The sequence below is a fragment of the Lampris incognitus genome, chromosome 9 (genome assembly GCF_029633865.1).
Source record: "Lampris incognitus isolate fLamInc1 chromosome 9, fLamInc1.hap2, whole genome shotgun sequence".
NCBI lineage: Eukaryota > Metazoa > Chordata > Actinopteri > Lampriformes > Lampridae > Lampris > Lampris incognitus.
The window spans coordinates 15,545,089-15,570,989 of record NC_079219.1 but is presented as its reverse complement, the minus strand read 5'-3'; the positions used below and the strand labels follow the sequence as shown (position 1 = coordinate 15,570,989).

Here is a 25,901-nt window from a genome sequence, read left to right as displayed (position 1 = left end):
CTTCATGCTACGCTCTTCAATCATTAGCTGGGAGATGGAGCCGATGTTGACTAATCTTGTTCTGTAAAACCAGTGGACAAGTTCAAGTATCTAGGGGTTGCTCCTCCACCCCAAAAAGGCATCTGTGTGTGAGAGGGAGACAGAATATGGACAGTGGTGTGACAGAGGAAGATGCAGAGGACAGGAAGGGATGGAAACGGATGATCCCACTGTGGCGACCCCTAACAGGAGCAGCCGAAATTAGCATGGTTCAAAATGAGCATGGCCAAATCAAAGTGGGTGCGGGCAATAAAACAGTGCAGGTTATGTTCACAGTTCAGCAGCGTGACATCTGCCCAAACAAGCAGGTTGGCCAACCGGGCAAAGTCCCGCTATTTCTGATGATCAATCCATCCATTATCCAAACCGCTTATCCTGCTGTCAGGGTCGTGAGGATGCTGGAGCCTATCCCAGCAGTCATTGGGTGGCAGGCAGGGAGACACCCTGGACAGGCTGCCAGGCCATCACAGGGCCCACACACCTCTTGTCAAAAAATATTACTTAGGGGCTTTCCTCTTTTTCAGCTGTACTTGTGGATCCTCCACTGGATATGCTACATATCATGTTTACAAACCTATTAATTATGTGGTAACACTGTGTGTGTGTGTGTGTGTGTGTGTGTGTGTGTGTGTGTGTGTGTGTGTGTGTGTGTGTGTGTGTGTGTTTCTTTTATAGGTTGAAAATGCCATCCTGCCACCTCTTATGACCCTGGCTTTTAGCAGAAATGGTAAGAAGAGGGGGCCTATATATTTGTATATATTTATATATATGAGAGAGAGAGCAAAGGTAAGAGGAGGGATGTCTGTATGCATTCTCAACAATCCAGGTAAGGAAATCACAGAAAGGTGAATCAGTTCATGTGGACACAATGTTTAGTGGGAGAAACGTTTCATCACTCATCCAGGTGACTTTGTCAGTCTCAGCTGACTGCAGGTATTACCCAACCTTATAAACACACAGTTGCATAATGACCGAAACCTACGATTGGTTTCATATGCAAATTGCTGTGACTGTAGTTCTTAGTCACGGTGATTTGCATATGAAACCAATTGTTGTTTTTAGTCATTATGCCATTGTGTGTTTGTAAGGTTGGGTAATACCTGCAGTCAGCTGAGACTGACAAAGTCACCTGGATGAGTGATGAAACTTTTCTCCCACTTAACATTGTGTGCACATGAACTGATTCACCTTTTTGTGGTAAGAGGAGGGAGACCAAGAGCAAGAGGAGGGAGGAACAGCAACACAAGATAAAACTGATGACGGGCAGGTAGAGTGACAGAGAGAGTTTGGCAGAAAGACAAAGAGAGGGTACACGGCGAGACAGGAAGAGGCCTTGAATGCCCAGTCCAATGCAGAGCTCCTTATTTTGTGTGGCTTTTCCCCCCCTTTTTCTCCCCGATTGTATCTGGCCAATTACCCCACTCTTCCTAGCCGTCCCGGTCGCTGCTCCACCCTCTCTGCCGATCCGGGGAGGGCTGCAGGCTACCACATGCCTCTTCCAATACATGTGGAGTCGCCAACCTCTTCTTTTCACCTGACAGTGAGGAGTTTCACCAGGGGGACATAGCACGTGGGATGATCATGCAATTCCCCCCAGTTCCCCCTCCCCTCCGAAAAGGCGCCCCAACCGACCAGAGGAGGCGCTATTGCAGCGACCAGGACACATACCCACATCCGGCTTCCCACCCGCAGACACGGCCAATTGTGTCTGTAGGGACGCCCGACCAAGCCGGAGGTAACACGGAGATTTGATCTGACAATCCCCGTGTTGGTAGGCAACGGAATAGACCGCTACACTACTCGGACACCAGATTTCATTTTTAGTAAACACCACTATCCAGCATATAGTAGCATCATTAGAATTCCTTATTACTGTGTTTTTAAACAATGGGTTTGAACCAGTAGGGAAAAAAAGCCTTGGCTTAGTTTTTCTGTAGGTCCTGTCATGCCGGAGTACTGGTATGTTTTAATGGGCTGGTGTCCTGTGTATAATCCTGCATGTACTTAGTCTGGGCTTGCAAATAACAACAGGACGAATATGTCTAATGCAATCCAAGGTGAGATGATGTCCCTGGAACCTGTGGGTCATTTGGACCAGGCCACTTTTTGACGCGTCATTTCATAGCACCCTATGAGCAACTCAAGAGTCCCTATGCATTTTTTTTTCCTTTTATAAAAGTTCTGATTGTGATACTTTGCTCTCATCCTCTAAAAGTTATACAATCTGCAGTAGCTAACTCTGCGGGGAGAAGAAAACAGGAGAGTGCCAATATGAAACTGGCAGAATTATGAGAATTATCAGTCTTTTCTGCACTGTTTGTATTTATTTAGTTCCTCCTAGCAGGTGCCCCTTCTGGAAAAGAAAAGTAGATTAGCTAAAAATTCCTAATCAAAGTGGTAAGCCACGGAGAATTGGTTAACACCTAACCCTAAAAAAATGCCTACTCTTCCATTCTTAAGCTCCTATGAAGTCTCAAGACTGTAATGGATACCGTCCAATTTATATTCCTCCATCAATTCCTCCAAATACAGAAATTCTGAGTCAGCCAACAGCCATTTAATTTTATTACCTTATTCAGTAGACCATTAAGTCAGCAAATCAGTGAAATTGCCTCTCCTCGTAATTGTCCTTTATGCAAATATAAATGCAATCATGCAAGTTGACCTTTACATCTATTTACAATGCCTGTGGCATGCATCATACTAATATAAAAAATGCAATATTATAGTACAAAATCCTCTTAAAACTGACTAATTTAACCCAAGCCTCATAAGTGTCAGTTGACTAAGTGGGGTTATACTACTCATATTGAGTTCACTGAGGCATCAGCGTGTTAATATGCACCGAGCTTATCTGCTTGACTGTAAATCCATCTTACCTGTTAGCCAAGATCTGTACGGTACTGATGAACACACACACACACACACACACACACACACACACACACACACACACACACACACACACACACACACACACACACACACACACACACCCTATGCAGAGGTACTCTGTCTTTTAACACGTGTGTATGTGTGCGTATGGGTGTCTGTGTGTTCTGTGTATTCCAGTGGAGTGGTGTGTGTGTGTGTTGAGGGTCCTGTCAGAATTCAGCTTGCTTTTGCAGGCAGGCAGCGGAGCTGAGGATGAGAGGGAGGAGCGGATGGAGGGAGAAGGCAACAAAGAGGAGAGGGAACTAGGAAGTAAGAGAAAAGGGGAGGACAGAACAGCGGAGGGAGGCAAAGGGCACACAAGCAGTAATCAGCTACTAGCTCTCATCACCACATCTCTGCTTCCCAGGTGACTTGTGCTCTCTGTCTGTCTGAATATCTCCCTGTCTCTGCATGCCTGTTTACCTGTCTCTCTCATTTGTCTGTACACCTCTCTTAGTCTGTGTCCCTCCTTTTACTCTATTTTATGACTGTCTCATACAGAACACACACCTGAGGTTTTCAAAATCCTAGCAATGGTCAGCATCACACATTTTCCATTGTAGTTGTGCGCACTACATTTAGGAAGGGGGTGTAATCAAAAGGAACACACGATAGAGGATGCGTTCACCAGTTCTTAGTCACTGAACCCATTAAATCCAGATCCTGGTGGCGTGTGCTGAGTTATCACGAGAACAGCGAGTTATCGCGAGAACAGCAGTGTTGACATGATTATCAAATTGGAGGAAGCCGACAAACAGCTGGCACTGGAACTTGCTATATCTGCAATCAGTTGTGTGGACAAAAAAAACCCAAGACAAACAACTATAAAAAGAAAAAGAAAAAAGTCTGGTCAAAAGAATCCTTTCTGCCGTCCAAGTAACACAATTCTCCTTTGCGGCCATATTTGTACCATTGTTGTGCTGAGAGCTCGTTGGGTGTTGATGGCTCCGCAGCGGAAAATGTCTCATTGCCATGCAGTCTACAATCGTTGTGTAGCATACACTGCAGGATCCAAGACCAAAGACTTAAGATAAAGTAAACCGAAGTGATAGTCTGACAGGAGTCCCAGACTAGTTTAAGACCGGATCACAAGAGCATTTGTCCACCTTACATTAAACAACTGTTGGTGACAGAAGCGCACTGGTTGTCTTATGATTTCCTCATGATCTTGAAATTTTGTCTGGGACCCAAAAATCCTGTTTAAATTCCTGTATGCCTGCCCTAAGAAGAAGTGTAATCACAAAAGAAAAATGTGTTGCTTTTTTTTACTTCTCTTACCCCCCCGTAGATCTAGCTACATGCCACATCCGTTGTGGTACACAGTTAGCATCAACTACACAGTTTTATAATAGTCACGCAGCTGACATAACAGGCTAACAAAAACACAAAACAGGCACGACGTTTTGGTTTACAGGCGTGTCTGTGTTTTGGTGTACAGACGTGTCTGTGTTTTGGTGTGATCTGTGTGCAAGAGACAACAAGTATGTACCAAACAGCTTTTTCTTTCTTTGCTTTCTCTGTTTCCCTTTACCTTTATTTCATTCTGTCTCCTTTTCACTCTACTTTCTTCTTGTGTTACATGTCCCCAGCCCTACCCAACCCAGTGGTTGTCTCTTTCTCTTCCTCTCCTCTCTTCTCTTCTCTTCTCTTCTCTTCTCTTCTCTTCTCTTCTCTTCTCTTCTCTTCTCTTCTCTTCTCTTCTCTTCTCTTCTCTTCTCTTCTCTTCTCTTCTCTTCTCTTCTCTTCTCTTCTCTTCTCTTCTCTTCTCCTCTCCTCTCCTCTCCTCTCCGCTCCTCTTATAATTTGTTCCAGTTTACAGTCTGTTACTAATGAGCCATACAGCACATGAATTATTGACACCAAGAGAGCCAAATGTTATACTGTTATTCTTCAGTGCATATGTTTCTGTGTGTGTGTGTGTGTGTGTGTGTGTGTGTGTGTGTGTGTGTGTGTGTGTGTGTGTGTCTTTCCATCTAGGTACGACTCTCTCCTCTCTGCAGAAGAGCCGGTCTCCCTCTATGCTCTCAAGCTGCTGGTATCAATGACAGAACACAGTGCCGATATCTGCAGGTACATGTGTGCACACATACACCTAGGCATGCGCACAGATATATATACAGCTTTCACCATAAACTTGGTTTTCCTGGGATCACCTTTGGTGGGAAAGGTCTCTGGCCCAAAAAGTTCCAGAGTCCAAGCAATTGCATGTTCGCTGTCTTGTCCTTGTACATTAAGCACGCAACCAATGAAAAATGCACGTCTGCATTTCCTTGGGGAACATAAAGACGATGGCATCACATTCTCATGGCCAAATACTCTTATTCCACGGCACCGTAACTGCAGCATAGAGCTGATGTAATAACAACAGCAAAAAGTGGCTGTGTGTTGTGTAAATACCATCAACACTTCGAATAAACTGGCTCACCTGCCATTTTTTGTAACTCAAGATAAAGAAGGAGAGGATAATACAGACGCAAACACAGGACAGGATGGGGAACCAAGGGGGCCTGACAACTAAAATCCAATGTTTTTCTTTTTTTAAGATTTTTTTTTGTTGCATTTTCCACCTTTATTTGATAGTGATAGTAGAGAGAGACAGGAAAGTTAGAGGAGAGAGAGGGGGTGACATGCAGCAAAGGGCCCGGGCTCGATTTGAACCCAGGCTGCTACAGTAAGGACCCAGTCTTATGTGGTATGCAGTCTACCAGGTGAGACACCGGGCACCCCTAAAATCCAATGATTTTCTGAGTGTATTTGAAAAGGGGTGTGTCAAAACCAGGGTCATGTTGGCACAGAGACACAAATACTGAGTTTGTCGAGGATTTATTACACATGCAGATGATTTGATCATCAGAGAAAAAAGCTATACGTGGAAAACAAGATGCTCTACAGAGCCTGTAGACCGGAGAGAGCGGCTGCATCTCCATGTATGCATAGCTCTTCCTCTCCCTGGTGTGTTGTCTGTGTGTTTAAGGCATTATTTTAACCTTTCCTGAAACAGTTAAGCTGACTTTGAACAAGTGCACTTGCGCACAACCCCCGCTGCAGGGAGCTTTCCAGGAGAACCCTATAATCGACTTGGTCTGAGAGGTGGTCTTATCAACAGTACCAGGATTTCAAACTCAGGAAAATCACAGGATTTTAGTCCAAAAGATGCTATACACTCACATACAGACAACAACACAACAGAACACTGCATACTACAACTTTCATAACTTGCCATATCATACTGTTAAGTCCCATCACACCAAAACTTAAACTCACCATACTAGATAGATAGATTGTTTCTTGATTGTACTTTTTGAGGAATTTTGTGCCACAACATTTTCATTAAAATACAAGTTTACATACAAATACAAATTTAAAGTTATGTCAAGTACTACAAATGTAAATTTGTTTACATTCAGATTTACGTATATACATCCATACACTCACACTTGAGTATACAAGTACAGCTACATGCTACAAACATACGTATTCAATACCACACGGGGCACATGGGTACACAGATACTGACGGAGACTTTCAGCTGGGTATTTTGTTTAGAGCTGCTGTGGCAGAGGGGATGAAAATCTTGTGAAAACAGGCTTTTCTCGAGACTGTTGACCTGTGCTTACAACCAGATGGGAGGAAAGTGAAGAATGGGTCAAGGAGCGTTCCTGGGGTCATATGCTGTAGTAAGTGCTATGTGTGTGATGGCTTTGCTGTTAAGGTCTGAGAGGTTGGGTTGGGACTTGGGAAGGCCAAGCATTTTGTAGGCTGTGTTTATAGTGTTGTTAAGTTTACTCTTATTGGTTGTAGTTGACGTAGAAAAGAGGCAGATTGAGCAGTATGGGTTGAGTTATGCTTTTGTAGAGCGGTGGCAGAAGGTGGGAGGCAACAGAAAGTGATTTGAGTTTACAGATAATGGGGAATCTTTGCTGGCAGCTTTTATGGCTGTCAGTGGTGCGTTGATTGGAAGGGAGATTATTGTCCCAAGGTGAGCCCGAGGTATTTGAACCACTCTATAATCTCCATAGTCTCATTGCTGATGGAAGTGGGGTTATGGGATGAGCAGTTATTTTGTCTTTGTAACATTTAGCTGCAGCTTGTTGTTTGTACACCATTGTGTTAAGTGGAAAATGGCATGCTTATAGGTTTTAACAGAGTCATTTTCATTAATAAGTACAAGTACAGCAGTGTCATCAGCATATGAGGTACATGGTGATGGGTGAGGGGCTGATGCAGTTGATGTTGTAGAGGGTACCCAGGTTGCATAGGAATGGGCTCAGAACACGACCTTGTGGCGCTCTGAGAATGATGTTGCACAAATTAATTCCTATCCCTGTGTGAACCTTAAACTTCGAGATTTTGATACTTGCTGCTATGATCCCTCCATAATCTTTGGTATGTTAAGAATTGTTTAAAGGTAAAGGCTTGTTATTCAAATGCTCAGGGAGTTTGGGAGCATTGTGCAGCTCAAGCAAATATTGATACATAGACACACTAACACACACAAAAACCGCTGTTTGTGTAATATTTCAATGCCAAGGTCAGTCATCTCCAACTCAAATCTGTGAACTACTACCAGCTGTTAGTTTCTCTCTCTCTCTTTCTCTCTCTCACACACACACATACACAGCAACCTTTCACACATGCTAACACACTCACCCACCCATGAGCACTTAACTTGCAGAAAACACATGAATGTATTCATTTATTTATCAGTGCAGCTGATGTGTATTCACTGCTAGCAGCAGCATCAGCCTAGCTAGCAGCCCTGCTGGAGAGCCGGAGACTCTCTTCAAGGCTTTCTGTTCCCCCCTCACAAAGCCAGCGTTTGTTAACATGCATCAGCGACCAGTTTAAAAAGGGGAGTTTACGGCGAGCATAAGTTGTCATCTCATCTGTGATATGTAACAGCTTAATAGATGGCGATTGGCAGCCGTTAGCACGCTATCCGAGTCTATGAGTCGTTTGTTCTAAAGTGAGCTTTCCACTTTAAGATATACGACACCCACTCAGACAAAATGATTGCTGATGTGAAAATAAAACCGACCGTGGAATAAAATAACCCTCATCAGCTATTTTGGAACTTACAAAAATAACATCTCTCGAGCGTGCGTTCTTCTGAGACACAGAGACGGAGAGGTGAAAAGACATCATGATGTGCCTCCTAATGTTCTACTGTTCACTGCGGAGGGATTCTGCTGATTCCTGGTCCCACCACCAAATGACTCACCTTTGTGTGTGTGTGTGTGTGTGTGTGTGTGTGTGTGTGTGTGTGTGTGTGTGTGTGTGTGTATGTGTGTGTGTGTGACAGATGGACTCTGACAGCAGTCGTCAGTAAATCTTGATTCTTCGGTCATCTCTCTTCTCTCCCTGTAAAGAGGGAAGTCTGTAGACAAGAAAAAGGAGGATGCAGTTTGGAAAGGGGGAGGCAGAGTAAATGCTCAGAGGGAAAGAAGAATCTAGAGATAATGGAGGGAGAGGGAAAAGAGGAGGTGATGGATTAAAGGATGAGAGACACAACAAATAGATGTTCATTACCGGGTGTTTGGGGGGGGGGGGGTTGACGACACAAAAATAGAGATGGTACCAAGGCTACCAGATGCTCCTCATGTTTTGCATCTGCCAAGGGGGGGGCACAATTGAGAGTTGTGTAGTATTCTTAATTGGGTGCCGGTGAGGGGTTACTGTTTTAGAGGTACAAATTCGAACCTTCAAATTGGAGTTGTTCATGATGATGTCTAACCCAACCCCCCAACCCCCCCCCCCCCCCAAAAAGCAACTCTGTGGTGTTGCTTTTTCCACTCAGAGCTTGTCCCAGTACTGGGGGCGAGGTTTGGTTAATGATTTATCACTTTTTATTCATTCAAAAAGAAGGTCCCCAATTTGATCATCATTTTGACATATGGGTGGACATAAAGAAAAAAAAAATTCACCTCTGTCTTTCATACTGCAGCCTCTGTCACTCAAACCCAGTTTACGACTGAATGCCGGATGCGGCTGAACGCTTCTCTCCTCCTGTCCTCCGCTACTGTCTTTCCTTCCCTCCTCAATCCACTCATTCCGTCTACTTCAGACCTAATAGTGCAACACTCCACTCATCACGAGTCTTCCCCTCTCTCCCTCTCCGCCTCCATCCATCCATCCCTCCCTCTTGCCCAAAGGTCAGGGTTCGTCCTCTCAGCTGAATTCTCCCCTACTTCTCTTATCGCTAATTCTAAACCCCCACGCTCCCTAACTCTCCTCGCCCCCTTCTCTTCATGGCACTGCCAGGGAGTGACGTGAACTTTTCAAATTGGTGTCAGCACTCGGCTCTCTACATCTCTGTCTCGTTCCGTCTCGTTCTCTCCCCTCACGTTATTAACAATATTCTACATTTTCTCTCTGTCTCTCACTCGCTTTCCATCTCTGTAATTTATTAACGTTACTCTACGTTTCTTTTCCCCTCTCTATGCCCTCTCTCTCTCCACCTCTCTCTCTGCAGTTGTACAATCAGAAATTAAATTGCCTGGGTCCTGGTTAGATAAGTGCAGCTGTGAAGCCAGCCATGCAGTAATTAGATGGTAAATTGGGGACATTAACGTCGGGAAGGCAGCCTGCTGTCTCTCCCTGCATTATCACAGCCCAGACACACCTTCAAACAACTGCATTTACTATGACCTTTAGCCAAAGCGCCCCACGCTGGTGGGAAATGGTGTGTGTGTATGTGTGTGTGCGTGCGTGCGTGCGCGTGTGTTTGAGTGTTGGTAGGCTATGTTTGTCTGCTGGTGGTGGTGGTGTGTGTGTGTGTGTGTTGGTAGGCTATGTTTGTCTGGTGTTGTGTGGAAGTCCATGCATGTGTCCCTTGTCTTTGTCACAATGTATGTGTGTGTGTGTGTGTATATGTATATATATATATATATATATATATATATATATATATATATATATATATATATATATATATATACACTACCGTTCAAAAGTTTGGGATCACATTGAAATGTCCATATTTTTGAAGGAAAAGCACTGTACTTTTCAATGAAGATAACTTTAAACTAGTCTTAACTTTAAAGAAATACACTCTATACATTGCTAATGTGGTAAATGACTATTCTAGCTGCAAATGTCTGGTTTTTGGTGCAATATCTACATAGGTGTATAGAGGCCCATTTCAAGCAACTATCACTCCAGTGTTCTAATGGTACAATGTGTTTGCTCATTGGCTCAGAAGGCTAATTGATGATTAGAAAACCCTTGTGCAATCATGTTCACACATCCGAAAACAGTTTAGCTCGTTACAGAAGCTACAAAACTGACCTTCCTTTGAGCAGATTGAGTTTCTGGAGCATCACATTTGTGGGGTCAATTAAACGCTCAAAATGGCCAGAAAAAGAGAACTTTCATCTGAAACTCGACAGTCTATTCTTGTTCTTAGAAATGAAGGCTATTCCATGCGAGAAATTGCTAAGAAATTGAAGATTTCCTACACCGGTGTGTACTACTCCCTTCAGAGGACAGCACAAACAGGCTCTAACCAGAGTAGAAAAAGAAGTGGGAGGCCGCGTTGCACAACTGAGCAAGAAGATAAGTACATTAGAGTCTCTAGTTTGAGAAACAGACGCCTCACAGGTCCCCAACTGGCATCTTCATTAAATAGTACCCGCAAAACACCAGTGTCAACATCTACAGTGAAGAGGCGGCTGCGGGATTCTGGGCTTCAGGGCAGAGTGGCAAAGAAAAAGCCATATCTGAGACTGACCAATAAAAGAAAAAGATTAAGATGGGCAAAAGAACACAGACATTGGACAGAGGAAGACTGGAAAAAAGTGTTGTGGACGGATGAATCCAAGTTTGAGGTGTTTGGATCACAAAGAAGAACGTTTGTGAGACGCAGAACAAATGAAAAGATGCTGGAAGAATGCCTGACGCCATCTGTTAAGCATGGTGGAGGTAATGTGATGGTCTGGGGTTGCTTTGGTGCTGGTAAGGTGGGAGATTTGTACAGGGTAAAAGGGATTCTGAATAAGGAAGGCTATCACTCCATTTTGCAACGCCATGCCATACCCGGTGGACAGCGCTTGATTGGAGCCAATTTCATCCTACAACAGGACAATGACCCTAAACACACCTCCAAATTGTGCAAGAACTATTTAGAGCAGAAGCAGGCAGCTGGTATTCTATCGGTAATGGAGTGGCCAGCGCAGTCACCAGATCTGAACCCCATTGAGCTGTTGTGGGAGCAGCTTGACCGTATGGTACGCAAGAAGTGCCCATCCAACCAATCCAACTTGTGGGAGCTGCTTCTGGAAGCGTGGGGTGCAATTTCTCCAGATTACCTCAACAAATTAACAGCTAGAATGCCAAAGGTCTGCAATGCTGTAATTGCTGCAAATGGAGGATTCTTTGACGAAAGCAAAGTTTGATGTAAAAAAAAATCTTATTTCAAATACAAATCATTATTTCTAACCTTGTCAATGTCTTGACTCTATTTTCTATTCATTTCACAACATATGGTGGTGAATAAGTGTGACTTTTCATGGAAAACACAAAATTGTTTGGGTGATCCCAAACTTTTGAACGGTAGTGTATATGTACATACACACACACACACATACATATATGTGTATGTGTATGTACATATATATACACACACACACCTACCAAAGCGAGCATGTGTATATGAATGCTTCAAAATTGCATGATCTCTTAGCCGTTAGCTGCCAGTGTACATATAAGCTAGACTTGTGCATTTATCCTATTTAACTAGGTTGGCTATTTTGGGAAATACTTGCCACTGTATGTACGATCTCATAAACATGCATGTTTTAAAATTGTTAACATCCAGTCTGCTTCAACATGATTTGATAGCTTGACACTGACCCAGTCTTTCAAATCACCATGGAAAAAAATGAACAATAAATTACCTTGAGTTTGTAACTTTATGGCTAAATCCTATCTAAATCAGGGGAACTTATGAAGATCCTCATGGTAACGTCACCAGTGTAGTGAGTGACACATATGGATGAGATCTGGAAGATTCTCACTGCTACTACAGGAAGTCCCCAGGTTACGAACGAGCTCCGTGTTCAAGTCTGATCGTAAGGCGGATTTGTATGTAAGTCGGGACAGTTACGTAGTTCACATCGAGCATCATTTAGCCAAATATTTGTCTTAGTATATAGTATATATCTTTACCCTAAAACATCATGAATATAACAATGCCGTAATAATAATAAATGTAACTACAGTACAGTATTTATAATTGAGAGAGAGAGAATGTGTGTACAGGTATAAAAAAAACATCTCTGACATTTCAAACTCCCCGCCTGCCACTGTCCCGGGTGCGGGTTGTGACTGGCGGAGGCCGGCCATTTGACGCCAGAAACAAGAGCCCGCTCGGGGCTCACATCACCGTGTAAGTGAAAAAAAAAACGATGGGTGTTTCACCTCTCTCTGAGCGCTTCATTATTTCCACTTTCGTTTCAGTCGTGATCGTTTTCCTTTTGTTCGATGCATCACCATCATTTGCATCAGATTTACAATTTGAAGCCACGATTATGAGGGTAAACACGCAAAAAATTTAAGTCAAAACACAACGCACAACAATGTTTACATGATCTGACTTGAAATGGTGACGACAGCGTGGTGTTGTTCTCCCTCGGGCCGACGAACCACCTAGAACGTGCAGTGTTTTGAGCGTTGCGCAAAGTAGTCCGTCCGTTCGTTAGTACGAACCATTGTGTGTAACTCAGTTTTTTAAAATAATAGACTTTGGGGCGACCGGGTAGTGTAGCGGTCTATTCCATTGCCTACCAACACGGGGATCGCCGGTTCGAATCCCCGTGTTACCTCCGGCCTGGTCGGGCATCCCTACAGACACAATTGGCTATGTCTGCGGGTGGGAAGCCGGATGTGGGTATGTGTCCTGGTCGCTGCACTAGCACCTCCTCTGGTCGGTCGGGGTGCCTGTTTTGGGGGGGGGGGACTGGGGGGAATAGCGTGATCCTCCCACGCGCTACGTCCCCCTGGCAAAACTCCTCACTGTCAGGTGAAAAGAAGTGGCTGGCGACTCCACATGTATCGGAAGAGGCATGTGGTAGTCTGCAGCCCTCCCCAGGTTGGCAGAGGGGGTGGAGCAACAACTGGGACAGCTTGGAAGAGTGGGGTAATTGGCCGGGTACAATTGGGGAGAAAAAGGGGGGGGGGGAGCCAAAAAAAAAAGGCTTTACGTAGGTCAGTTCATAAGTACGGGAGTTCGTAACCCCGGCGTTCGTAACCCGGAGACTACCTGTGTATCAAGAGCTTGGCAGTGGTTTTCTGAAAGTTAGGTATGTTTGCGCCTCAGAAGTCACCGGTTCAAAATCTCAGACAACTGTTGCAGAAGTGCCCTTAAAGCTGAATTCTGTGATTTTTCTCCATTGGTGAATCATTATCTTATCCATCTGAACCATGGAGTCAGGTTACATAATACTAACTGGCATATTTCCCATAGTTGCACAAACCTTACCGTGTCTGTATACCACTGCTGAACTGTTTTTGTCCCACCAACACGGGTGCAGCAGCAAATGCATACGCGTTGAAAACAATTTCAGCAGCGAAAAACAACACAATGCGGCAATACTTCTGTTGTACAAACAATCAACATTATCGTAGAACAATGTTGTAATATAGTTTGGTGGTCTGTAGTACATTAGACTGCTTGCATTAGCGTTGGTATGAGGAGGCCATTCGTATAAGGGTGGGGGCTGTTTACTGCTGGGCTGATGACGCACAAGTGATGGCTGCTACATCTTGTTTGTAGTCTAGGAAATCAGTAGCAACAGGTCTACATTTCTAGCTGCCTCCTACATTGAACTGTACTGAACATTGTTCTGCTGTTCTACAGAGTTGCCACATAGTCATCACGTTTCACGACTTCTTAATTGAGAGAAATCGTGGATTTCGGCTTTAACCACCGTAACTAAATTCGTGAGCCTGCCGCCAGGGTGATATGGGTATCGGAGGAAAGGGAGATTGTGGCTTGGACGTGTTGGTTGCATGCTGTGTCACATCTCATGAAGTTGATTTTCACCCTAGGCAGGGGAAGGGGGGTTTGCCAAACTGATGGTATTGTCAACCAAACATAGCTTTTGGTCATTGAATTAACTCGCCCACCGCAACAGACTGAGCCATTTCACTGGGAAGTTGAGTCTGGCTGGGGATAATGATTCGAAACATTTATCAACGTTCTTTCTGAGAAATAAATCACAAAATTTGACTTCTTAGATGTCAGGGATGTGTGTGAAATGAATTGAATAAAAAGACAACTGCTTGTGCTCTTTATTTAAGCAGTTTTGTCCTAATGGTATTGTTGTAATGTGCAATATATCAAGGTAGTGTCTTGGTTGTAGGTCTAGTGCTCTAATACAGAGTCATTCTTTTTTGTTTTTTTTGGATTTTTCCTTGTTTTTCACCCCAATTGTACCCAGCCCATTGTACCCCACTCTTCTGAGCTGCCCCGGTCGCTGCTCCACCCCCTCTGCCGATCCGGGGAGGGCTGCAGACTACCACATGCCTCCTCCGATACATGTGGAGGCACCATCCGCTTCTTTTCCCGTGGCAGTGAGGAGTTTCACCAGGGGATCATAGCGCATGGGAGGATCACGCTATTCTCCCCAGTTCCCCCTCCCTGCTGAACAGGCACCCCGACCGACCAGAGGAGGCGCTAGTGCAGCGACCAGGACATTTACCCACATCCGGCTTCCCACCCACAGACACGGCCAATTTTGTCTGTAGGGATGCCCAACCAAGCCGGTGGTAACACGGGGATTCAAACTGGCGATCCCCGTGTTGTTAGGCAACAGAATAGACCGCTACGCTACCCGGGCGCCCCCTATACAGAGTCATTCTAATGCTGACAACGTAACCTTACATAGCACGGGTTGTTGTATTTATCGCAGTTATGATATATCTGCTGTTGTGATAGAGTTTCTTCAAAGTTTGGTGTTGTGGTGTCCATTGATCTTCGGCTGGTGCGTAATCCAGAGGTGGTCTAGTTTATCATGTAGTGCTGGCCTGGCCAGGTCAGGTCTTTCTTCTTTTGCCCTGTCACAGTGCTAATGGGAAGCCATCCGTCATGCTTAGGAACGCAAACAAACAAACGAACACACACACACACACACACACACACACACACACACACACACACACACACCTACCTCCACATTGAGGTTAAATTCATTTGTCATGTCAAGAAAAGAAACACTGCTCGAAATGTGATAAGGCCCCTCTGAATCATATAAAGAATTTTCAAAATATTCTGACCACCTGACATTGAGTTGCACCCTATGAGTGACAAACAAATGATTTCAAATTTTACAAACAAAATTGGCATGTGTGGCTTATCATAAACCAAACATGCTCTGTTGTAACATAAAAGATAACATGGTCGTATCTACTGGAATAGACAGCCCACTTCAGACCCCTTAGAGCCAGGTCACCAGTACATAGAGACAGTAGTTTTGCTATTAAGTGATTGTTATCATGTACGACATCCCTGGAGAGACCAGTCAACAATAACGGGGTAGTGCTTTGCGCTGGCTCATGTCACTGTACTTATAGCTTCCTCACAAAATCAAGAAATAATTTTAATTACCGGTGGGCCAAGTCATGACATGATTAAGTCTAAGCCAATGCGATAATTTTTAAATTGCATTTTGAACGATTTGTGTTCATTCCACAAATTTAGTCCACTTTTGTTAGTTAACCGCTTAGAACCGTTATGTATTTTCTACCCAATGTGCGGAATATTTTCATTTTTGTATATTATTCACATGTCTTACATGCAGGGCCGTAGATGGTATTTTTCTTGTCTTATTGTTTTATCACCAAGACCCTTAACGATAACTCTGATGCATATAGAGGGTGGCTTACTTAGAACAAGGATGCCAGGGGTCACTTCTAAACCAGGCCTGGGAGAAGTGGTCACCAGAGAACGCCTGGTGACCAGGTCATCCCCACAGCTCATCTGAGCTCAGGACATGTGGGGCCACTGCCTTATCAGCTCACCACCTGCAAGGTGCAGGGAAGGTGTCAGGTGCAATGCCAGTTGGGTAAGGGGCAAGGGCAGAGCAAACCTATAGATGTTTTCGATCTTGGTAACTGCAACTAGTACTCGGTACATGGTATATAACCTCAGGGGGAAGTAGTTCCATATAGCTGGTCTCACCTATGTGTGAGCGACGGGCTCTGATGCCAAACGTTTTGATTGGAGTTGTCCTTCTGCTACTCAGGAGTTACCAAATTGAGAGGCAACAAGTGAGTGGATGGTTTGTGAGTGAGTGATATGTGGCTGGGTTCAGGATCAGTTTTTCCAAATTTGTTTATATTGTATTGTCCGTCCGGGGAGAGAGATCCCTCCTCTGTTGCTTCCCCTGAGGTTTCTTCCTATTTTTTCTCCCTGTTAAAGTTTTTTTTTTTTGTTTTTTTTTTTTAGGGAGTTGTTCCTTATCTGATGCGAGGGTCTAAGGACAGGATGTTGTGTTGCTGTAAAGCTCCCTGAGCCAAATTTGTAATTTGTGATATTGGGCTATACAAATTAAATTGACTTGACTTGACTATATGCAAGTGAGGGTAAAAGGGATTGTGAGTTTTACGGCTGGGTAAGTACAGTGGCTGTAGTGGGGCAGATGTTGTATCAGACTGCTGCATTGAAGATGGAGCTCAACCATGCAGAAATGTTCCAGTAAACGTACACTCCAGCTCTCAAGTTGGGCTATAAACTATGGGTTGTGACCAAAAGAGTTAGATCGTGGATACAATTGGTGTAAATGTTCTCAGCAGGGTTGTGAAGCTCACCCGATGTGATAAAATGAGAAGGTCAACAATGCTGGAGCGACTCAAAGTAGAACCTGCAGCTCCTCTAAACAGAAACTCACCAGCTGAGGTTGTTCAGCCATCTAATGAGGACCCCCCCCCTTCCCCAGTGCCTCCCTCTGGAGGTATACTAAGTGCAACCAATCTCAAGAGGGACCCCGGGGCAGACCCAGGACATGCTGGAGGGATTATTATCTCTCAGCTGGCCAGGGAATGCTCATAGAACGCCCCAGGAGGACCTGGAGGAAGATGAAGAAGCTTCTGTACTGGCCCATTTATACTGCAACCCAGACCTGGATAAGCAATTTCCAAAATGGATGGATGGTTCTTTTTTTTCTTTTCAGTATTTGGTAATTTGATATGATTTCTATTTTTTGTTTGGTTATTTCTATTTGAAAAATCAACGTGTGTGTGTGTGGGGGGGTGCATTTGTTAATTCCTCTGGCCCTTGGTTAGTCTCATTTCATGGGGGGGGGGAAGTAGGCTCTCTTGTTTTGGGAAAGTTGTCACTGGTGTTCTTTCTACATTCCTTTTCAAGGTGAATCAAGTTCTTTTTGTGTCGCTCTTTGTATAGCTATGGCTCCAGTAGGGGGTCTGATGTCCTCCAGCCTAGCTATACATCATAGTCAGCATGAAGGCAGATTTTTCAATTAGTGGACAGGCTGAGTTACCTTAAGCTTGCAAACAGCTGTCTGACTTGAGAATTTCTTTGTTCCTATTATAGTCTGCCTTCGCCCTCTTGAAGAAAAATACACACAGACACAAATGTGCAAACACACTCAAACACACAACATACAAACAGTGAAGCAAGAGGTTGTGCATCAGAGAGCTTTAATCAATAAGTAGACAGGAGGTAATTTCTTACATAGACATCCATCTGTCTCTCTGCCTTCCTCCCTTTTCGCATTTTTTTTCAGATTAGTGAGCTGAGCCTTGCTCTTGTCTCCAGTCTCTCCCTCCGGTTCATCAATTCCGTCACTTTCCTCTTTCTCTCCTCCTGTCACCTTTCACCTTCTCTTCTTCTTCTCCTTCTCTCCCTTCAACCCATTTTCCGGTTTCCTCTTTTCTCCCTTATCCCCTCGTGTGTTCTCTCTTCTCCCCTTCCTTCCACCTGTACCACTCGAGAGTCAGTGCAGCGGAACTCCACACTTAATGAAGATAAAATAGTTGTGTGTGTGCGTGTATGTGTCTGTGTGTGTGTCTACGTTTGTGCGACCAATAAAGTAAATTTCCACCAAATTAAATTAATTTCTAACAACCTCACCCGCTCTCTCCTTCCTGTCGTCTCTCAGGCTTATCAAGCACATTAGGATCCTACCAGTGGTCTTTCAGCTTGTCATGGTGAGTGATCAATCTCAGTCAACGTATCAGCTCTTCAGTCTTTTAATCCGCCCGTCAATAAACGAACGGATTCATCAGTCAGTTAATCAAGCCCAAGTCAATCATTTTGATTCTCCATTTTGCGTGGCTCTATGCTGCTGTGTCATGTTGTGCTGCATTCTGTTTCAAACTTTTCAATTATGCTGGGGAAATAGAAAATACGGGAAAAAGAACATTATGTTTGGAAAATCAAAAGTTATGGGAAATAGAAAAGCACTAAATTTAAATCAGAGAAGTATTAACTTATTTATTTTACCGTTGAAATACAATCAGTTTGATACAATTTACTGATGTGTGCTATAAGTTGATGTAATGAATATTTTTGTCAGCTCTAAAAAAGGTGAGTAAATTATAATCCTGAATAAAAAGGAGGGTAAACTGCATTTAGTTGTGTTAACTCTCAACTCTACCAGTGCCCTTGTGTTTTTATCTTAACCCTTCTCTTTCTTCCCCACTATCGTCTTGTTCTCACATTCTGCCTCTCTGCCCCCCTCCTTTATTGGTGCATTATGTAAATCAGCATGAGTTGTGTTTACCTATCAGAGGGCTGGTCTAATTGACTGATGTGTCAGCCACAGACAAGGGAGGGGCTAATAGAGTGGCATATGGACGCCACTAAACTCATACCGGCATCCATGTGCACGTCCACAGACACACACACACACACACACACACACACACACACACACACACACACACATACACACACAGTGTGTTATCAGTGAAGCATAACAGTGTCCTGAGTAAACAATTTATTACACCTGACCTTCTGTTTGCATTTACACACTCTCTCCCCTACTCTCTCTTGCTCTCTCTCACACTCACTCACACACACACACACACACACACACACACACACACACACACACACACACACACACACACAACAGATTCTGTATTCAGCAAACTGCTTGTATATTCCAATGAAGTTTTTTTTTTCCTTCTCAATCTTCTACACACACAGATGTACACACACTTGCTCTGAAATCAGTGTTCTGCATGACTGCCTGTCCAGCCCTGACTAGACGATGCAGAATGTTAAACACTCCAACCCAACTGCCTGATTAAGTCCACCGCTGATTGTTTACTGTTACGATCTGAACCAGTCATGTCTGCATCTATTAGTTCTCTGCACCACTTAAGTTTAGCTTGATTAGTGCTGCCTGAGTCGCTCAGATCTGGATTGATTACCCCTGTCTGGACCTGTTTGATCACTGTTTATCACAGTTGTCATGGAAAAACAGAGTTAAGTCTATTGATCTAGATGATAAAGTGGTCCTGCCTGAGACATGAAAGCGCCTGCCCAGACCAGTGTTTGTTAATCAGTTAGCTGCAGCTAAAATTTTGAAAGCAAAAAGGAGCTCTGAAAAGGAGTTGCGAACAATCCTCGTAAATAAACCCGGTCTTAGTTATTTATCGGTAGGAAAAATACTCATCGAAATCCTTCTCAGCTGAAGGGGTATGAATTTCTTTAAGTGCAAACGCTAAAAATGGTGAAACAATGATAAAGTCATTAAGACCTAACAGTGGCAATCAAAGTGATTGTTACTTTCTGTCACTGTTTACTGTCTTGTATCTCTTATCTGAAAATCTTCTCACCTGATTGTATAGTATGTGCAATATGTGCAATACCTGTACCAGGGTATAGATAGATGGCTATAAGACTGGCACATCCCATCAGCATTCCCATGAGTAAACAAGATATTCTTTTTATGAGGCCATGCATATATATATATATGTAGCGTTTTTTCCCCCCAGAAACTGTCAGTGGTGTTGATAAAAGTACTCAACAAATGAGTAGTGGAATATGAAGATAGATGTAGAAAAAAAACAAACTTTCATACATAGCAGTATAAGCTTGTTTCGTGCGTCGCACACTCATCAGCTGCCAATGTGATATATATATATATATATATATATTATAATATATATCAATATAGATGTAGGAAAAAAACGTTTAATACATAGCAGTACAAGCTAGTTTCGTGCGCCACGCACTCATCAGCAGCTAATGATGATTACAGTTAGCAGCTGATGAGTGCGCGATGCACGAAACAAGCTTGTACTGCTATGTATTAAAAGTTTTTTTCCTACATCTATATTGATATTCCACTTCTCATTAGTTGAGCACTTTTATCAACACCATTGATGGTTTCGGAAAAAAAACAAAACAAAAAGATATATATATATAGTATATATAAAATAATGTAGCTATACCGTAGTCAATGGTCATGTTTCTATCCTGATGTTAAACAGATTTTTAGAAAAGTAAAAAAAAAAACACGAATCAAGTGCATTTCCATTAGCTGGTTATGAGCAATTGAAATAAGTAATTAGAACCACTAAGAGAAAATGACTAGCGAAAGGTTGACAAGAATTTATCTTTTCCCCCAACATTTTGGACTGATGATTATTTGCACCATAGGCGTCTTTTGACAGCCTGCTATATTTCTCCCCTGAAAACATAAATGTCAATGTGACCTATAGGAGGCTAAAGTTAATAAATCTAGCAAATTATGCAAATGCTATAAAACAGGGGAACATTGGAAAACTGTTCCCCCTATGTGAAGAGATAATAGACCTATAAATTCACAAACTCGGCAGTGCTCATATCAACACTGGGATTAGGACTTTCAAGTCAAAAATATTTGGTTGTCTCAAAATTGCAAGGATGAAGACAGTTGTATTACAGTCATCGTCATTTGATGGGTAGGTTAGATATGGGTACATTAGGGAGGGGATTGATCCTGAGGCTGAGGACATTGTAATTAGAGGGACGTCCTGTTTATGCACTGTGATCTATCAGGTTCCCTTTCAAACATTTGCTCGGTATCGCACTATGGGGTAGTCCTCAGAAGCCCAAAACCATTACGCCAGCCATTGGCTGGCAGTTGTGACAACTGTATCAAGAGGAGGGACATCCTCTCCCTACAAAAGGGATGATGCAGTGTCATCAGCTTATTCAAACACTTCTCCTTGCTTTTCACTCCGAAAGCTACATCTCTAGATGTGACTGCTAACGGGACTAGTAGCTTAACTGTCCACAAATTAAGATAACCAGTCTTTCGCCAGGTGCTAATTTTTCTGTGTCGTGTACGAAATCCTGATTTCTTCACCTTAGAGGCTATTTAGATCTGGTATTAACATGTGTCTTGGGTGAGCCGATCATAAGTGGACAGCTCTAAGTACGTCAGTTCACACCTTTCATTAGAATGCGTCGCCACATGTGTCTCAAGTGACCACTTGTGATCGGATCTCACTTCCCTGCTCTATATGCAAATAAACAAGTACATCACTGTGTTAGGAGGGTGTGGTTTAACCTTGGTGGAGAGAGGGGAGCGTAGCTCACGGGAGAGCAGCACAGCGGCCCATGTGAGTGAAAGAATGAAAGAGATGATTAAATATTCAAATTATTCCCATTATAATTATTCACATTATCACAATGGCATGGACACAGCAAATGAATGTTGCGCCAGATAGAGACAAATATAATCTGATAAGGAAAATTAACTGAGTGATTTAATGAAGCCATTCTTTGCCTCACTGTAGGAAGAGGCTTCAGGCCCCAGCTTGTCTATGCGCTCACTCTGCAAGGGAGATGGCAATATCCTGGGCCCTGTTGAGAGGTGTGTCTATCCAAGATATATGCTTGGCGACCAGTTGGGTTTCACATCATACCTTTGCAAGTTTCTGTGCATTGGATGTCATTGCGCCTCCTTTGGCACATACCATACTGAGGGTGGGCTCCTCTGAGGGTCGCGATCCATCAGCCTTATGATTAGCTTTTGGTCTAAAAGATGAGCTTGTCTGGCAATACGGTAGTCAGTATATCCCCAAAGTGAGATGCCAAGCGAATGTTTGAAAGAGAACTTTAGGTTACAGAGGTAACCCCGGTTCTCTGATAACATGAGTGAGGTATCTCACCAGACCACCTACTTGCGTGAAACAAGGAAGAGGTGTGCTTATTTTGAATAAGCTGATGATGCCACATCATCCCTTTTGTAGGGAGAGGATGTCCCTCCTCTTGATGCAGTTGTCACAACTGCCAGCTGGCGTAATGGTGTTGGGCTTCTGAGGACTACACCAGGGGGGCATACCTCATAGTGAGATACCTTACTCATGTTATCAGAGAACAGGGGTTACATCTGTAACCTAAAATTTCTCTGCTGTTCTGCCAGGATGTAACTAGACTGACTCTTCACCTTGGGAAGTATAACAGCTATGCAGAGACAGAATGTTAAATAGCTTTTTGATAGTAGGACTAATATTTTGTGTTTACTGAAAGTGTAATGTTTATGATACTGTATAAAGATGACTCTCTAGGCAGTGGTTATTTTGGAGATGATAATGCTCTTTAGCTGAAATTTGAATATTGCAATTTAAACATAGGAACAACTATAAGGAACTAAGTAGGAAACAGTTTGCACTGGATGCCTAAAGGTTAGTGATGTGGTTTGGTGGCCGGCTGGCCTCTGCTTTGACTACCCAGAAACCTCTCTTCTTATTTTTGTATGGGATCACTTACTCTGGTTGATCTCAAGACTGGAGAAGAGAAGCTGAAATGGAGGAGGATTTCATTTGTGCTGTTTCTATATGTCCCAAGTTGTATGATGCCATTTTGGTATCATACAGAGACTGAATTAAGAGAGAACTGGTGTGGTGACTGAAAGGTCAGTGGATTTGTTGGAATCTCTGTTAAGTTTTCATTTGCCCTGAAAACACAGAATTGCTGTTGCTAATGCGACTGCTAATGCTGTATGACAGTGTCGTCACATTAACTTGATTGAAAACTGGTGCTACTCGAGCTAGTTGGTAGCGCCACTCGGTTTGTATCATGAATAAAATTAATGTAGCTTTTGGTGTGAATCTAGCATTAGTCCTTGTATTAAGAGACCTATCAATCAATTTGGGAAATGATAAAGGATCCAATTTATGTAATCCTGTAATTTTTATTTTGACTGCGGCACGACCCTTTTGTTTACATTTAAATTTGAGGATTGTACCTTTAGCAACTACTGCCACGCATCACTTTTGAGGCAGTTAAACCTTAGTTATGCCAGTGGTTGAACTAGACAGTTCCCAGGGGTAGATGTGACTTTAAAACAAGGTAGTGCTAAAAAAGATAAAAAAATAAAAAAAGAACACCGTTTACCTCTCAAAACAGAGGTTTGCGATAAAAAATATGGAGTTCCCATATATAATTGTTGATCTTGGTTTGAGTGTGGCGCTGCCACTTGAGTCATTCTATGTATATGAGAGTAGGCTGTCTTTACTGGCAAACCAAGCATATATCAGATTGTTGACATGCATTTATTTATTTTCATTTATTTTAATTTAACCACATTCAGATAGATTTCACAATTAATGTTGCTGTTTTTTTTGAGGAGAACAGTCAGTGTCTTTACATAGACCAGTTTAATATTTTTGAAGGGTTAAATCGATGCAGAAAGGGTCCAAGAACCTTCCAAAAACTATCTGCGGGGACACACACACACACACACACACACACACACACACACACACACACACACACACACACACACACACACACACACAGTAGAATGATGTAGACAGATCTATTTAACCCAGGGGTCTCAAACTACTTGGCTGTGGGCCACATGTGGCCCGCGTTATGCCTATTATCCAAGCCGCTTATCCCAATTGGGGTCGCAGGATGCTGGAGCCTATCACAGCAGTCATTGGGCGGCAGGCAGGGAGATACCCTGGACAGGCCGCCAGGCCATCACAGGGCCGACACATTCACACCTAGGGACAATTTAGTATGGCCGATTCATCTGACCTACATGTCTTTGGCCTGTGGGAGGAAAACGGAGCACCTGGAGGAAACCCACGCAGACACGGGGAGAACATGCAAACTCCACCCGCGTTATGTTTTAGATTTATTAAGAGATCTGGACTGCGTACCCATTTTGCATATTACTTTGTGTGTTTTTTTTAAACGTTTCTGTGTTTCTAGTTCTAAGTACTAAGATTAGTTGTGAGGCCAGTTGCAGATGACGTAGCCTAATGTTAGTTTTGCTGCACTCTCTCTCTCTCTCTCTCTCTCTCTCTCTCTCTCTCTCACACACACACACACACACATACACACATTGTAGCCATGCAACACGAGTGCATAAACCCAGTAGGCTAGCCCACTGCGGAATAGCTCACTTACATAAATTGTTCAACGTTTGCAGATGTTTTGTAAATGTCACTTTCAAAAGCCAGAAGTTGACCAGGAGCACTGACACTTCCAAGAGAAATGGACATGCGACTACTTCTTCACTGAATTTAATGTGCCCGTGAGCTGTATAATTTACAAGGAATGTCATGGTGAAAGCAGGGCCCAAATGCAGACAGCAGAGACAGGCTGGTATAAAGCAAGGCTTTAATGAAAGAGTACTTGCAGAAACTGAAGCAACAGGTACAAAACAACAAAAAAGGCATGAAGCACCTGGCCAGCATAGGTAACATTTATAATCCGACAAATGAGCCAGGGCAACCAGGGGGAATTTATACCCACTGGAGAGCCAATCAGGGAAATGGTGAACAGGTGAGCAGGGCAGGGCCGGGCCGGAACAGAAATTGCACACCAATCAGGGGGAATGGGGGACAAATGAGCAAAGCAGAGGCAGTAACAGACATGGCAAGCCAATCAGGGAATGGGGAACAGGTGAGCTTTGGAAAACCAGACCACACAACCATGACAGGACCCCCCCCCCCAGGGGACAGATTCCAGACGTCCCAAATAAATGGACCAGAAGCCCCAAGCAGGGTGGGTGGAGGGGGTCTGAAGGAGGGCTTCGGGACCAAGTGGTCAAGGAGTGGATGAATGTGGCCGGAGATCTTAGGCAGATGGCCTGTGGACTAAACTGGTGGATGCAACCGATCTGGAGGGTGACCAGCATGCAGGACTGAAGGGTGGAGCAGCTCTGGCGGACGGGCAGTCGGATGACCTGGTGGTCAGCAACGTGGACAGGACAGCCGCCCAGGAGACCGGCGTCAGAGGCTGGGCCACCGGAGACATGGGGAGCAGGGCTGCTTGAGACACGGGGAGCCGGGAGCTGGAACCAGGCAACCTCAAAAGCCCAAAGGCAGGTGACAGATCGAGATCAGGCCAGGCGTCAGCAAGGTCAGCTGGAGGCTCGGGAACAGGATCAGCCTGGATGTCAGCAGAGACAGCTGATGGCTCAGGAGCAGGAATAGGCAGGGACAGGCCGACCACTCTGGAACAGGAAGGATCACCGCAGTACAGCGCTGGGCAGCCGGCACTCTGGGATGCTGAGCAGCCGAGACTCTGGGACGCTGGGCAGTCGAGACTCCGAGAAAATATGGGAGGCTGACATGCCGGGCTTGGGAGGAACAGGAACAGGGTTACCCTGGAATTTCCACTGGGAAAAAAGCCAGTTCTTGGGCAAACTTCCAGATGGCAGTGAGGAGCTTGAAAAAGCCTGGCTCTTCTCTGAGGAAAGCGTCCCTCGACACACCGAAATCCTCCCAAGTATATGGCAGGTTGAGCAGATCTGCTGGGTTCATATTTTTGGTCGGATTATACTGTCACGGCGAGCAATGCAGCTGTCAAAGTGGTAAGCGAGACAATAGCAAAGACTGGCAAGCCATTTATGGAGGGACAGTTTCTGAGAGACTGCATGCTGCAGGTAGCGAATATCATTTGCCCAGAGAAGGCATCTTTATTCGGAAATGTCAGTCTCAGCCCAAATACA

The 25,901-nt window shown here is 43.9% G+C and overlaps 1 protein-coding gene across 1 annotated transcript in view; it reads left to right on the top strand.

Moving 5' to 3' along the window:
- ulk4 (unc-51 like kinase 4) overlaps positions 1-25,901 on the top strand; it is a 176,672-nt gene that overhangs the window by 91,813 nt on the left and 58,958 nt on the right. The window contains exons 27-30 of the mRNA XM_056286926.1: positions 715-766; positions 3,112-3,340; positions 4,951-5,043; positions 18,090-18,138. Coding sequence (XP_056142901.1) covers positions 715-766; positions 3,112-3,340; positions 4,951-5,043; positions 18,090-18,138 — 423 coding nt within the window. The remainder of the gene's footprint in view (positions 1-714; positions 767-3,111; positions 3,341-4,950; positions 5,044-18,089; positions 18,139-25,901) is intronic.